The following is a 16,532-nucleotide window of genomic DNA, read 5'->3' on the forward strand; positions in this document are numbered from 1 at the left end:
TATGGTTAATATCAGAGGAGTTGACATCTTTGATAGACAACGTTACAATTGATCCTGCAGTTTTTACTGACCATAAATCTATTCACATTTTTATCATCACGAATGACAATAGAAAGAACTTGAGCAGAAGTGGATACTGGATTTGAAACAATTCTTTATTATTAAATGATGAATTTAAATGTGAAGTCTTAAAAATAATTGATAAATACTATAAACAGGGTGTAATTACTAACCAATATGGGCTGCAGTGGGATTTTATGAAATATAAAGTGAGGAGTTTAGCCATTAAAATGAGTAAAACAATTGCCAAAAATAAACGGGCCAAAATGCAAGCCGTCATCCAAGAGTTTGGTGCCCTGTGTGGTAAAGCAGATTTAACAGAGGAACAAGCTCAACATCTCATCAAATTACAAGAGAGTTTAAATCAACATTATGAGGAAAAGCCCAAATCTGCTTTCATACGTTCCAGAAGAAAGTGGCTCGAGCATGGTGAAAAAAACACCAGATACTTTTATTCTTTGGAAGAAAGAAATGGAGAAAGATTATCAATTAATAAATTACGCATGAATAATTCTGTCACAGATGATCTATCATCTCCTTAATGGAGTCCTTTTTAGAAAAATTGGATATTACTAGTATTTTGTTAATGATGAATTTGGCAGCATTTGTGAGAAAGAGCTTAGTATAGTATTACAGAAATGATCAACAATATTAAGAAACTCAAGGACAACAAATCTCCTGGTAATGACGGGCTTACAAATGAATTTTTCAAACCTTTCAGAGATGCTCTTTCCCCGTTTATTTTAGCTATGTTTAATGAATCTATAAATAATGGTTATTACCTCCATCTCTCAGACAGGGGGTAATTACCTTAATACCAAAGGCAAATAAGGACACCTTATCTCTAGATGGGTGGAGACCCAGAACTTTACTGAACACTGAAGCCAATTTGTTTTCTCTTATTTTTGCTAGCCGGCTGAACTTAGGATTGGACTCCTTAATCGATCAGTCTCAGTCCGGCTTCATGAAAGGGAGGCATATCTGTAATAATATCCCTCTTATTCTTGATTTGATTGATTATAGTCACCTTCTCAATGATGACAATCTAATACTATTTGTTGATTTTAATAAAGCGTTCGATACAGTAGAACACAAATTCATGTTTGCAACATTAGAATACTTAAAATGTGGGAATTTCTTTAGAAAGGCGATTACGACCCTGTAGAGCGAATGTACCAGCTCTGTTAAAATGGTTAATGGGACGTCTGGTAGATTTGATCTTTCTAGGGGCATCAGACAAGGCTGCCCAATCTCACCGTTTCTTTTTCTGCTCGTCACACAGGTTCTTTCTTGCTATGTAAATATGAATTTCTTTCAAGGTATTAACGTTTTTGGGAATGAATTAAAAATATGTCAGCCAGCTGATGACACAACACTATTTTTAAAAAATGCTGCAGAGATTAGCAAAGCAATTCGTACCATAAATAATTTCTCTAAAGTAGCTGGCCTCAACCTTAATATAAGCAAATGTGAGATTTGTCCACTTAGGAGTGTTAACCTCGAAGAAACTGATGGAATCCCTGTCAAGGAGGTCGTCACATATCTTGGTGTAAAACTTTGCAAAGATGAATCATATCGTGCTTCTCTTAACTTTAATCCGATTATCAACAGTACAGAAAGAAAGTTTGACTCTTGGTTGCAGAGATTTATCCATTTATGGTCGTGTCTTATTGTCTAAATCTGAAGGTTTGTCAAGATCTGCATATCTCTCCCAAGCTCTATTTGTACCTGTAATGATTTATGTCTGTGTTCCTCTGTCCCGTGTTCAGCAGGTCCCCGTTATGTTGATTAGTCTCCCCAGGTGTTTCTGATTAGCCCCGCCCCCTTGTTATCTTGTTTCGCTTGTCTGTCTGTGTATTGAAGCCCTGTGTTTAGTTCAGTCAGTTCTTGTATATTGTTGCATCATGGTGGTTGTTCTGTTCCTGAGTCTCAGTCCTGAGTTTGTGCTTGTATATGTGAAGTTTTGAGTTGATTTAATAAAAGACTACTGCACGTGGCTCCTGCTTCCTCCTCTGCTTCAACCAAGACGTAACAGTACCCGAGACATTTACCAAAGAGTTTGACAAGTTGTTATTTGATTTTGTTAAAAAAAAAAAAGAAAAAAAAAACTCATTACTTAAAGAAAAATGGTAACACTTTAAAATACGGATCCTTCGTTAATGAATAACTACACAGGAACAAATGAGTAACACAATATTAACAATCTAGTAACTACAGTTAACTAACAAGTAACTCTGATTAACGAATTAGTAAGTAATAGCACACAGATTTAAGTGGTAGTTCACTATTAACTAATCAATAACTACTATTTTTTAATACTTCCCAGAGAAATAATGAAAAAAATTCACAATTCATGCAAAACTTATTAATAACTAATGCAGGAAAAATTACTAGCACTAGATTAACATTACTGCTAGATACTGTACACTAATACAGACGAAAACTCCATTTCCAAATCTATCCGGATTAGTGTAGACGTAGCCTAAAGTGACTGTTCTCTAGTTTTTTCTCTATTCTAAAATGTAATTTATTCCTGTGATCTTTATTCCTGAATGTTCAGCATCATTACTCCAGTCTTCAGTGTCACATGATCCTTCACAAATCACTCTAATATGAGGATTTGATGATCAAGAAACATTCATTATTAGTTTCAATGTTGAAGACAGTTGTGGACACTTTTTATTTTCAAAATTCTTTTGAACTTTCTATTCATCATAGCATCATGAAATAAAAATGTAAAAAACTGTTTACAATATTGATAATAATCATAAATGTTTCTTGATCATCAAATCCTCATATTAGAGTGATTCCTGAAGGATCATGTGACACTGAAGACTGGAGTAATGATGCTGAACATTCAGCTTTGATCACAGGAAGAAATGACACTTTATTATATATTCACATTGAAAACAGATGATTTAAATTGTAATAATATTTCACAATATGACTGTTTTTGTTTATATTTTTAATCAAATAAATGCAGCCTTGGTGAGCAGAAGAGACTTCTTTTAAAAACATTCCAACACCTCAAAATATGCACCATAGCGTATGTTTACCTGTTGCCGAGCAACGCAGTTGATTGACAGGGCGGGGCGGGCACGTGATCGGCTCAGAATGCATTTTCAAATTGCACATTGAATTTTGCTACATTCATTGCGGGACACTTAATGGAAATGCAATCGCAAGTGTCTTAACTGTGAGTGTAAATGCAATTAAGAAAAAATAAAATTTAAATTAAAATTTTGCTACAGTTTTTGCTTGAACATGTTAAACATATCTAATCATTTCTGTAATACATTTTAATTTTAATTTTGCAACTTATAAAGCGTTAAAATATGTATTCAATTTACATATTAAAACTAGTGTATGAAATGGCAAATGTAAATTTTATAATTGAATTTTCATTTTCATTTTGCACCAAACGTTGCACAAATGATGGGAAAATTTAAATTGAATTACAGAAATGCATTGCCATTTTACATATTGCATTGTCATTTTGCATATTACATTTCAAATTGAATATTGCTACCCATATGCTTCCATAGTTTCATACGGTTGCTGGAAGAGGTTTTATTAACCGAGCGCAAGACCTAATAAATCTGGGGTCTACATATGGGTCTCAGCGGAGAGTGTGTTACATGATCCCACAATCATCTCTCAGAGATCTAATGAAACCACAGCCTCCAAAAGACAGGTGCTAGTCAACGAAATATCAGAAATTATGTCTGCACTCGTGAGATCCGTCAAGCAAACGGGTATAATAAGCCAGTTATCAAAAACTGTCAGGCAAATGTCAGACACCAGGTTTAGCACTGTGTTCCTTACCTTGGATTCAGTTAAGCAGGAGTACGCTGAGCTTCGTGGAAGACTTGAAAGCCGCGGGGAAAACTGCAAAATTGACGAAATATCTATATATATTTTCTATGAGAAACGGACCTTGAGTTCGGGCTTCAAATATATAACTTTAATGGTCGGGTCGGGTCGGGTTAAATGATTTCGTGTTCGGGCTTCAGGTGCAGATCTCTACAACAGATCCCAGTCACTGTTCTGGAGTGTGGAGTTCCCATCTTGCGGACTCACCTTTCCAGACACAACTTCATGCTTTTGGATTATCACTTCTTTTGGACTGTATATACACTGGTGGACACGAACACTGGGACGCTTCAACACCCAAGGATTCTCATGGACTGTTTTAGGGTGCGATGGACTCTATGCTTTTAACAGCCTGAGTGTTCCTGGTTTTATTGTGTTGTTTCAAAGTCTCCTGTGAAGATTGTAAATACACCGTTCTTATCCACTTTAACCTCAGTTTGTGTCTCATTCTTTTAACACCCAATTCCTCACACAGTAAATCTGACCCCATTTTAACTTTTGTAACTCAACTTAATTGGCTGATCGTTAAAACGTGACTATATATCATGGGCTATTTGGCATTATTTCACACTGTATCCAGTGTTAGTTTGTAAGATGTATGTCTGGTTTTGACTACGTTTCCCATGGTTCTTTGTATTATTCTACTCCATGACCTACTTTCCCTGATTGATTGATTAGTTATTCTGTTTCAATTATCTCATTAATTTCCTTTGTTTCATCCATGCTTATATACCCTGAGTTCTGGCTTAGTCTCTGTCCGTCTTCATCTACTGTATAGCGTGTATGAAGTGTATTCTGGTATTATCTTTAGAAATGTCTTTATGCTAATAAAGTGAATATATTTTTCATAATTAACAAGAAATACTAAATAAGTGTTAATAAAGGTGCTGACGAGTGATCCATGAGAGACAAACTTTTGTCTCATCTCCGTTTCTCCGGATTATTCAGGACTTTTATTCTGTTGATCTGTTTGTTTTCTCCAAACACTGACAATCAGCAGATGAACAGAGGAGTGTTTATCACTGAAACTACAGCATGAGAAGAAATCATTATAAGAGAGAGGGAGCATGACAGACCCTGGAGAAACTCTGGGACCAATAAAGAAAAGCAATAAATAAAACACAAGTGTTTTAGATATATATATTTTTTTGTTTAATCCAAGGATTTATAACATTATATCTTAACGTTTCAATGCAAGTTCATTTTGAATAGGCTTAGATTTAGTTAATTTTGCCTAAAGAAATCCTGATGTTGTTCTTTGACCTGTTTCAACACACCAACTTGATCAGAAGCTCCACCCTCTTACAACACTAACCAGGAAGAGACTGACTTGTTATTTCTCTTTTCTGCCATACTGACTATGTCTCGACAAAAGCAATAAAGAATCAGCGATCAGTGGAGTACGAAGGGGAAAACTACAGAAGAATTTGAGAAGTTTGTTTCTGAACAAGTTTGTTTCTGATCTTTGTGATTCTCATGGTGAATCATTTTTGAAACCGTCGTTCAGAAAGTGAAAGTAAAGTTTAGATTGCTGGAGCTCAAACAGTGAAAATGGCTTCAGCAGCTGAAGATGATTATATTTGTCCTGTGTGTCATGAAATCTACAAGACTCCTGTTCTTTTATCCTGTAGTCACAGTTTCTGTAAAGAGTGTCTTCAACAGTTCTGGAGAATCAAGGGATCTCAGGAGTGTCCTGTCTGCAGGAGAACCTCAAGATCTGAACCTCCAGTTAATCTTGCGTTAAGAAACTTGTGTGAGTCGTTCCTGAAGGAGAGAAATGAGAGGCGTTCATCCGGGTCTGAGGAGATCTGCAGTTTACACAGTGAGAAACTCAAACTCTTCTGTCTGGAGGACAAACAGCCTGTGTGTATAGTGTGCAGAGATTCAAAACAACATGACAATCATAAATTCAGACCCATCAGTGAAGTGGTTTCATCATATAAGGTAAGACAAATGTTTCTTGATTCACATGTAAAGAATCATAACGAGTCATAGTGTAACGGTCACCGGCTGGTGGCTCTCAAGGGCACTCCACACCAGACTCTCATGTTCACTCACAGACTACATCTCCCATCATTCTCTGCCTGGACTCATCAGCACTCATTATCACATTCACCTGTATCTCATCTTCTTGTTTAGTTAACCCTATATAAGCCTGGTTCACCCCATCACTCACTGCGAAGTTTTGTTTGTCACACTGCAATTCTGAGCATTCTCCCTGGTTTCATGTCTCTTGTTTTTTTTTATTTCTTGCCCTGTTCCCTGGATTACTCTTTTGCCTCTGACCCCTGCCTGTTTAGTTTGTTTTTACGGACTGCCTGCCTGTGTATGACCTATTGCCTGTTAATTGGATTACGTGTCTGGATTGCCCCTTAATAAAAGCTGCATTTGGATCTCACCTTCGAGTCTCAGAGCAGTTTCGTAACACATAAACACAGATTGTTCCGGTTACTAACGTAACCTTGGTCCTGATGAGCAAAGATCTGTGTGAGCAGAGTTCCTCCTTCGATTGGGCTAAAAGCAGTCAATCATTGAGGTAATTCAGGAGGTGAACTCCCATCTGTCTCAGGGGGAGAGGGCCGCATCCACGAATATCATAAAAGTGCGCAGAGCAAGAGACAGTCAGAATGGTAGGACTGTAGGCTGGTAAGCCCCTTCGAACGTGAATCTCAAGAACTGTGATGAGGGGCTATCTGGATATGAAAGTTTGCGTCCTTCAGATCCACTGATAAAAACCGATCAGATCTGTGAGAGGATTCGTTTCAAAGTTAGCATTAGCATTCAAAACGGCCGTCTTACCAGAGCGCGGTTCAGACATCTCAAATCGAGGATGAGCCTGAGGACGCCATCCTTCACTGGAACGAGGAAGAAGCGGCTGTAAAAGCCTGAGTCGCCCTTCGCTAGCAGAGCTTGTGCTTCAGCTCGGAGGACGTGAGCGTCGATGTCCGAGACTGAAGTGTTAGTCACACTCCTGAAGCAGGAGAGCCTGCGGGAGAACTGGAGCGAGTAACTGCGTTTGATTATTAATCTGACATGCCGGTAAAAGCTTCCCAAGCCTGGCTCTGGACGGCGAGGGGTTGAAGAGTTGCAGCTGGGGGGCTGATGATTGCAATAGGATAATGAAGAGGAGGAATGCTTTTTGCAAAAGGTGTTTGTTTTTTATTTGAAGTCTAAGTCTATCATCAGCCTGTAATGGCCAGAGTTTGCGTTTTGCTCAAAGTTGAGGGCAGACGAATAGGAATAGTGGACGCATGATGATTAGGGAGCGCACCATGACTTATAACAGAGTTTGCTCAGTCCTCCGCTTCAGAGACATGGTGTCATCAAAGTCCTCTTCAGAGCCGCCAAATGAAACCATGGCACTCGCTCCAGATGAGGGAAGCAGGGAGCCCTGCAGGAGCAACACTCGTGGCACGGCATTTTGCAACAAATGATCGTCACTGTATTGTCTTCTCTTCACTGTAATCTGGTGTTTTATGTATTTTTGTTCAATTCTAGGAGGAGCTCAATACAGCACTGAAGTCCTTACAGAAGAAACTTAAACACAATGAAGAAATGAAAGCAGAGTTTGAGAAAACAGTTCAACACATCAAGGTGAGGAAACAGAGACGAGAGTCATTTTCATTACAGCTGTTGGATCACTATATACAGTTATGATCTGATATAATGGATAACAGTTTATTATTTCTGTAAATGACTAGCAGCAATCTGCTTCTGGATCCGTTTTATGTCGGGTATCCGAGTTTATCGTGGATATTGATGTGTGTCGATTGAGATGATTGAAGTGAATGTGATGTGATTTCAGTCTCAAGCTGAGCACACAGAGCGTCAGATTAAACAGCAGTTTGAGAAGCTTCATCAGTTTCTCAGAGATGAAGAAGAAGCTACAGTCACTGCACTGAGGGAGGAAGAGGAGCAGAAGAAGCAGAGGATGAAGGAGAAGCTGGAGGAGATGAACACACACATCTCAGCTCTTTCACACACAATCAAAGACATGGAGGAGATGATGAAAGCCAATGACGTCTGCTTTCTGAAGGTCTAATTTCAGATCATTGGTTGATTGATTGATGATTGATTGAGTTCTTGATGATAAATAGTGTGTTTGTTCTGCAGGAGTTTCCAGTCTCAATGGAAAGGTGAGTGATCTGCTCCTGTCTCTGGTCTCTCTGGTTCTGATCCAAAGCCACTGCAGTTCTGACTCCTGAATGTTCTTCCAGAGTCCAGAGCTCACAGCCGGATCCACAGATGGCTTCTGGAGCTTTGATTCATGTGCCACGATACTTGGGCAACCTGCCGTTCAGAGTCTGGAAGAAGATGCAGGACATCGTCCAAAACAGTGAGTCTGACAGCAGGAGATCTGAGCTGGACATGATGGATGGGTGGAGAGTTAGAGGCTCTTCATGACAGAGATAGATAGACAGATAGATAGATAGATTGACATAGATAGATAGATAGATAGATAGATAGATAGATAGATAGATAGATAGATAGACAGACAGACAGACAGACAGATAGATAGATAGATAGATAGATTGACATATAGATAGATAGATAGATAGATAGATAGATAGATAGATAGATAGATAGATAGATAGATAGACAGACATACAGATAGATAGATAGATAGATAGATAGATAGATAGACAGACAGACAGACAGACAGATAGATAGATATATTGACAGATAGATAGATAGATAGATAGATAGATAGATAGATAGATAGATAGATTGACATGTAGATAGATAGATAGATAGATAGATAGATAGATAGATAGATAGATAGATAGATAGATAGATTGACATATAGATAGATAGATAGATAGATAGATAGATAGATAGATAGACAGACATACAGATAGATAGATAGATAGATAGATAGATAGACAGACAGACAGACAGACAGATAGATAGATAGATAGATAGATAGATAGATAGATAGATAGATAGATAGATAGATAGATAGATAGATAGATAGATAGATAGATAGATTGACATATAGATAGATAGATATATAGATAGATAGATAGATAGATAGATAGACAGACAGACAGACAGACATACAGACAGACAGACAGACAGACAGACAGATAGATAGATAGATAGATAGATAGATAGATAGATAGATAGATTGACATATAGATAGATAGATAGATAGATAGATAGATAGATAGATAGATAGATAGATAGATAGATAGATAGATAGATAGATAGATTGACATATAGATAGACATATAGATAGACAGACAGACAGACAGACAGACAGACAGACAGACAGACAGATAGATAGATAGATAGATAGATTGACATATAGATAGATAGATAGACAGACAGACAGACAGACAGACAGACAGACAGATAGATAGATAGATAGATAGATAGATAGATAGATAGATAGATAGATAGATAGATAGATAGATAGATAGATAGACAGATATAGATAGATTGATTGACATATAGACAGACAGACAGACAGACAGACAGATAGATAGATAGATAGATAGATAGATAGATAGATAGATAGATAGATAGATAGATAGATTGACATATAGATAGACATATAGATAGACAGACAGACAGACAGACAGACAGACAGATAGATAGATAGATAGATTGATAGATAGATAGATAGATTGACATATAGATAGATAGATAGATAGATAGACAGACAGACAGACAGACAGACAGACAGATAGATAGATAGATAGATAGACAGATATAGATAGATTGATTGACATATAGACAGACAGACAGACAGATAGATAGATAGATAGATAGACAGACAGACAGACAGACAGACAGACAGACAGATAGATAGATAGATTGACAGATAGATAGATAGATTGACAGACAGACAGACAGATAGATAGATAGATAGATAGATAGATAGATAGATTGACATATAGATAGACATATAGATAGACAGACAGACAGACAGACAGACAGACAGATAGATAGATAGATAGATAGATTGACATATAGATAGATAGATAGACAGACAGACAGACAGACAGACAGATAGATAGATAGATAGATAGATAGACAGATATAGATAGATTGATTGACATATAGACAGACAGACAGACAGACAGACAGATAGATAGATAGATAGATAGATAGATAGATAGATAGATAGATAGATAGATTGACATATAGATAGATAGATAGATAGATAGATAGATAGACAGACAGACAGATAGATAGATAGATAGATAGATAGATAGATAGATAGATAGATAGATAGATAGATAGATAGAAATGTTTGGTGTTTGTTAGATGGTTAGAATTAGTAACATGATGCTAGCATAATCAACATGTTGTTAGCATTGTGCTAACATGATTAGCATGCTTCTGTGTTTTAGTTAGCATTTTTGAAGTTTTAACACTTAACTAATTGCTATTAGCATGTAGCTATTCTGCTAGCATGTGTAGCATGATGGAAGTCCTGCTTGCTAGCATTAGTCAAAGGAGCAAACCACCATGTCTCTACGATGTTCTGGTGCAGATATATAGGTCTTGCTGAACAGTTGCTAGGGTACTCTGTTTAGTTGCTAGGGAGTGGCTTGGCAGCTGCCAATGATGTTACTTCAAAGGCTGCTTGCCAGTATGAATGATATAAACCAACCGCAACTCCTCTATGACATTCAGATTACAAGATATCCCTCTTTGGATTTGGGTTGCTAGGGTGCTCGACAATGGTTGCTAGGGCGTGGCTAGGAAGTGTTGAAGGCTATTCATGTTTGTAAGCAGTGATGCTTTGCCTTCACTAATACTAATAATAATTTATCAAGTAATTCAAACACAACAGACAGTCATAATAAACTAATTTAAATCAAAACACAGACTATAAGAGCCAATAAAATGAAGATGATCAGATGCTGAAGATCAGACACACACTTACAGTTCTTCATCTACAGCATAAATCTCAGCAGATCTCATTGATTTATTGTTATTTAACTTTCCCAAAGTATCAGTTTCTCTTGATGGACACAAATGTCTGAATCTCATATTTAATGTTTGTAGTTGATGCCGTTAAACGCTGATGATAAAATCGAGTGTGAAACTAATAACAGCACTGACAGTGATCAGAGGAACATGTGTTTGATCAACAGGACGAGTGTCATAATTCATAATAATCTGTGTTGGGTTCACTCTTGATCATTATATGAAGATCAGAATAAAAGCATCTGTTGATTGTGTCTCATCAGCTCCTGTGATTCTGGACCCAAACACTGCGAGTCCAGATCTCATCCTGTCTGATGATCTGACCAGTGTGAGACGGAGCGGGAACAAACATCCTGTTCCTGATAATCCAGAGAGATTTGACAGTAATGAGTGTGTTCTGGGTTCAGAGGGTTTTAACTCAGGAACACACTGCTGGGATGTGGAGGTTAAACAGAGTTTATGGTGGACTCTTGGAGTAACTACAGCATCAAACCAGAGGAAGGGAGGGGGTTTCTTCAACACTGATGTCTGGAGTGTGCAGTATCATTGGTACAGACTGTTTTCAGGTTCTGGTTTTCGTGTTAATCAGGCTCTTGATCGTGTGAGAGTGAATCTGGACTATGACGGAGGAACGGTGTCGTTCTCTGATCCTGTAACTAACACACATCTACACACACTCACAACCACCTTCACTCACACACTCTTTCCATTCTTCAGGTGTTATCCCTCTCTGAGGATCTTACCGGTCAATAGTCAGTAAACGTCACTCCTGTAGATCTGGATCTTCCAGCTTTCATCATGTTTCCAATATTTAATCCATATCACATGAGTAAGAGTGCTGTTGATCTGAATATCAGTACGGTAACTGTGATTGGGCCGTGATGATCACATGACTGATATCCAGCACTACAGCAACACTCAGATCAATAAACAAGAAAGGTGTGTTCGACATCGGCTGCGGCTGGATGTAACCGATCAGGGAGGAGCTGCAAACGGAGACGTGAAGTCGGACACTTTCTGGTTCCCGTGGTGACCGCTCACGTGGTGTTTGCATACTTTGCCACAGCTGCAGTGAAATAAATGCAATATTTGCCAAATAATACACAGATGTTTCAGAGACATTTTCATTCAATACTTTATGTACTGCTTCATACAGCGTCTGTTTGAACAAGAATAAAGTTCAACTATCAATGAAGTGGAGTCTACGTTTTTTAAGCAGTTTTAATTTGATAAACATGACACAATATAACATGACAACGACATAAAAAGAGTGTTTACTGTTATAATAAACTGATTTGAGAGCTTTAGAGGAACTAAAGGTGTTCGAATAAACACGAAACACACGTGATCGTTGTCATGCGGTGAATCCGGCCAATCATGGAACAGCTGTGTCGTCATCAGCCCACGTGCAGCCGCTCTTGAGAAGCTGCGCTGGCTGAGTTCTCCGGCTACTCTCGAATCGCTCTCGTGGTACTTTGATGGCATACGTCACAGTCACGTGGCGTCGGCGCTGTATCAAGTCGGACACAATTTCTAACCGGCATGCACTGCTTTAAGTCAGCCGCCGATCGGTCTGCGCAGAGCTGCATGAAGTCGAACAAGCCTATTGTTTTCATTTATATTCCACTTCACACAATTAGACCGATTAGAGACCGTTTTAGCATTCATGTTTTCAGGAGAATTGACATTTACCCCATTATTTCAGTCAACGTGTGTTTATTAATTTCTAACCTTTTTTGCATCATAATTATATATGATTATATATCATATTTTTTTTCTTGTATTACATCAAATCACTGAAGCAGTAAATTCTGCACATTCTCAGTGTTTGTTCAACATGAGACTAAATGAATAATTATTTCAGTTATAGAGGAGAAATGATCATTTGTTCATTGGAATAAATGGATGTAAAGGTTCTTGCTGATAATCTTGTGTTTTAAATAAATAAATAATATGTGATTATGTGATTTAATGCTCAGAGTGAAAGATGAAATATTTAGGATGATAATTAGGGTTTAAGTCGTGGAAACAATACTTTACAGACGTAACATGTTTATTTGACCTTTCTTTCTGCCTTTATTGGAAACTCCTTCAGTCTTCCTTCGTTTGACAGACACACATCTGGAGTTTTGACGAGCGGCAGAGATTTACAAGCCTCTGATTTCCTCGTCCATTTCAAACATGTTATTATATATTAATAAATTGTTTACAAACAATGATTTTTTATTAACAAGTGTCATGATTTTCTGTACTTCATTATAAAGGTTATTTAGATCAATACTTGATCCAGCAATATTCAGAAACGGCTGCAGCTTTTAGGATATTTTTCTGTTTAACTTTCTTTAGATTATAAAAAACAGACAAAATTACAAAAATAAGGAAGAATGATGTTTGAGAGGTAACATGTTATTCTTACCAATAGTGATAAAATAATGTAATATACAGTTTAATTATATGAATATTATGAACAGGATCAACTAATACAGCTTCTGTCATGTGACTCCATATTTATTTGCTTTAAAACTCTTTTTCTCGATTAAAAGTGTTTCCAAACTAGTTTTTCGCAGCATTTGAAGTTGAAAACAGTTTTGTACAATTTTTTTTTTTCAAAATTCTTTGATGAACAGAAAGTTCAAAAGAACAGCATTTATCTGAAATATAATATTTTCTAACATTATAAAAGTCTTTACTGTAACTTTTGATCAGTTTAACTCATGCTTGATGAATAAAAGTATTGATTTATTTTATTTCTTTCCCCCAAAAATAAAATTAAAATTCTTCCTGACCCCAAACTTTTGAAGGGTCGTGTTTAATGTTACAAAAGCTTTAGATTTCAGATAAATGCTGTTCTTTTGAACTTTCTATTCATCATAGCATCATGAAATAAAAATTCAACACTGATAATAATCATAAATGTTTCTTGATCATCAAATCCTCATATTAGAGTGATTTGTGAAGGATCATGTGACACTGAAGACTGGAGTAATGATGCTGAACATTCAGCTTTGATCACAGGAATAAATTACATTTTAAAATGTATTAAAATAGAAAACAGTCATTTTAAATTGTCATAATATTTCACAATATTACTGTTTTATATTAATATTATATATCAACTTCCTCTCGTGTTTCTCTTTGAATGTTCGGGGGCTTCGTGACTTAAACAAGCAGAAAGATTTGTACATTTGTAAAAAAAGTTTTGTTTTGTAAATCCATGAAAAGGGACATCTATTTTTCCAAGACACACTCTTGTGTAAACGATGATAAATTCTGGTGTAATCAGTGGAGGAGCAATATTTCTTTCTGTCATAACTCCAGTTCATCGGGTCGGGTCGCTATATTACTTAATAGTGGATTTCAAGGAAAGATTATAGAAACGCTTTCTTCAGGGATTGGAAGTGGATTATCTCAGTTGTTCTACCAGATAATATAGTCATTTATATAAGTAATTAAAAACTTAAATATCCCTCTGCCTTTATTATTTGGTGGCGATTTCAATGAGGCTCCAGATTTATTGCTGATAGATTTCCTTCTAGAAATGTGTCTAATAGCGTCAAACACCGAATAGCAGATCTCTGTCAGTGTCTGAACCTGATCGAGGCACAGAGAGATCTAAACCCCCATATATACACTTGAACACTTGGTTTAAGTCGGATTTGTCTCATAAATCACGCAGGCTATAGACCTGTGGCTGATATTATTCAAAAATGATTATGATCAAAATGAACTGGATTAAGTATTGTATTTCTAATGATGGATTACACTGGTTTTGGATCCCTAACATAATCTTCAAACATTGTGGTGACCTTCAGTTTTTATTATCTTGTCATTTTAAATGCAGCAAATTACCTATTAAACTCTCAGAGTTTTACAAACAAGCTCTAGAATCCTGGAAGATTGCTTTCAGACATCATTTCTCCCCACACACGTGTCTTATGTGGAATAATGGAAATGTATTGTGTGGAAACAAAGCACTTTTGTTCAAGGATTGTGTGGATCAGAATATTATTCTTGTTTCTGATTTATTCAGAGCTCGAGGAGATCTTCTTTCTTTTTCTGAGTTTATGACTCTGAGAGGTGCTGTAATTTCAGTAAGAGATTTTAATAAGGTGACTAAAAGTATTCCTGTCAGTTTGAGAGCCTTGATTAAAGCACATTTAAATACCTGCAGTAAGAAGGGCGCCATCTGCTGGGAAAACAATTTATAAAATTCAGACGATAGACCATCTGTCCCAGGTGACTTGTGGTCTTTTATCAGCTCTAAACACTGACTGACTTCTGCCAGGGATAAGGGGAGGTCACAAAAATCCCTTTCTGAGTTGTTGAGCTTAGAGGTATTATGTAGAGGATTAAGGAATATCGAAGAATCATTGTCAGCATATTCTGATGTATAAAGCTGGGGGATGAGGGAGGCTGGGCAAAGAGTACAGCCAAATTTGAGCAGGTTCACTGTAGCATCCATCATCCGGACCTTCCCAAATGAGAATAGGTAAGGAATCTACTCACTCTAGAAAACTGCAGGACTGCGTATTGTTGTAAACTCAGAATCGAAGACCAGGAGACTTGGTTGTTTCTTCAGCAGGATTCTTTATTGAGATCACGAGCTGTCGGTAGCTGCAGTCACCAAAGTCTGTCTGAGTTCTATACAGTATAGTTGTTATACATTTACAAGGAGGTGGGACTTTTGGAGGTGGAGACAAGTCAAACAAAGCAGAGGGATGATTCTTGATTCAATCAAGAATAAGCATAACACTATCATTCAAATGATCCAATCAGCCTGATAGCATCACCCATACCTTCACATGATAATAGTTTAACTTGGAGTCATGTCACTGTTCAGGAGGTGTACACAGATACAAAGGTTAATGTCCGATGACTGGGTTGCTTGACTTAATCTTCTTTGAACTGTCAACTCACATGAACATAAATTAAACTGTCATCATCTATGCCTCACATGAACATAAATTAAACATATTCCCACAGTATCAACACAGTCCTCAATGAGTACAGTAGTACAGTACTGCCTGTGGACTGTTCTGTAGGACTGTAAACATAAAGTATGTTTCAAGTATTTGGGAAATGTATTCCTACTTTGTAAAAAAAAAAAAAAAAAAGATACCTTTGCAAAAAGATCAAATTAATGTCCTTTTAGAGGAGAAACAAAGATGTAATTTTTAACAGACTTAAAGGATTTTTTTCGGTTTTTTTTTGTTAATTACATTAATTTTGATTAAAATTATTAGATTAAATTATTTCAATTTTTTTGTTTTGTTTTATGACCTTTTTAATAATTTAATTTATACATTAATTTAACCAACAAAAAAAAAAAAAGTAATAAAGTGTACAATAAAGTACAATCAAAACCTTAAATTATAATCACATTGCATTTGAATAAAGTTAAAGGTGTAATCTGCCGGTTGTCCTGCAGGTGTCCTCATAAATCTCTCTTCTTACGATGCACTTGGGGATGTACGATTACTCCAGAGCACTCGTAGATCTACGAAGATTTTCAAGTGCTACTTAAGCTACGATGCTTTTGGGAAACAGACCATAATATTAAGATCAGTCGTACGATCGTTTTTACGATCAACTTAGGCTTACGATGCTTTTGGGAAACGCAGCCCTGGTTCGTAACTGGTTCACTGCCCACCCATGCT

At 36.8% G+C, this 16,532-nt stretch overlaps 2 protein-coding genes across 2 annotated transcripts in view; one reads left to right on the plus strand and one right to left on the minus strand.

Moving 5' to 3' along the window:
* LOC311278748 (nuclear factor 7, ovary-like) overlaps positions 1–16,532 on the minus strand; it is a 1,193,180-nt gene that overhangs the window by 381,215 nt on the left and 795,433 nt on the right. The gene's annotated exons all lie outside the window — the stretch shown is intronic.
* Positions 5,237–12,832, plus strand: LOC311278751 (zinc-binding protein A33-like). Its single transcript, XM_084389776.1, has 6 exons — positions 5,237–5,877; positions 7,432–7,527; positions 7,739–7,969; positions 8,047–8,069; positions 8,151–8,269; positions 11,139–12,832. Exons 1-6 carry the CDS (start codon positions 5,485–5,487, stop codon positions 11,633–11,635), a joined length of 1,359 nt encoding a protein of 452 aa, XP_084245902.1. The 5' UTR covers positions 5,237–5,484; the 3' UTR covers positions 11,636–12,832.

Source organism: Rutilus rutilus (genome assembly GCF_951802725.1).
Source record: "Rutilus rutilus genome assembly, chromosome: 19".
Lineage (NCBI taxonomy): Eukaryota > Metazoa > Chordata > Actinopteri > Cypriniformes > Leuciscidae > Rutilus > Rutilus rutilus.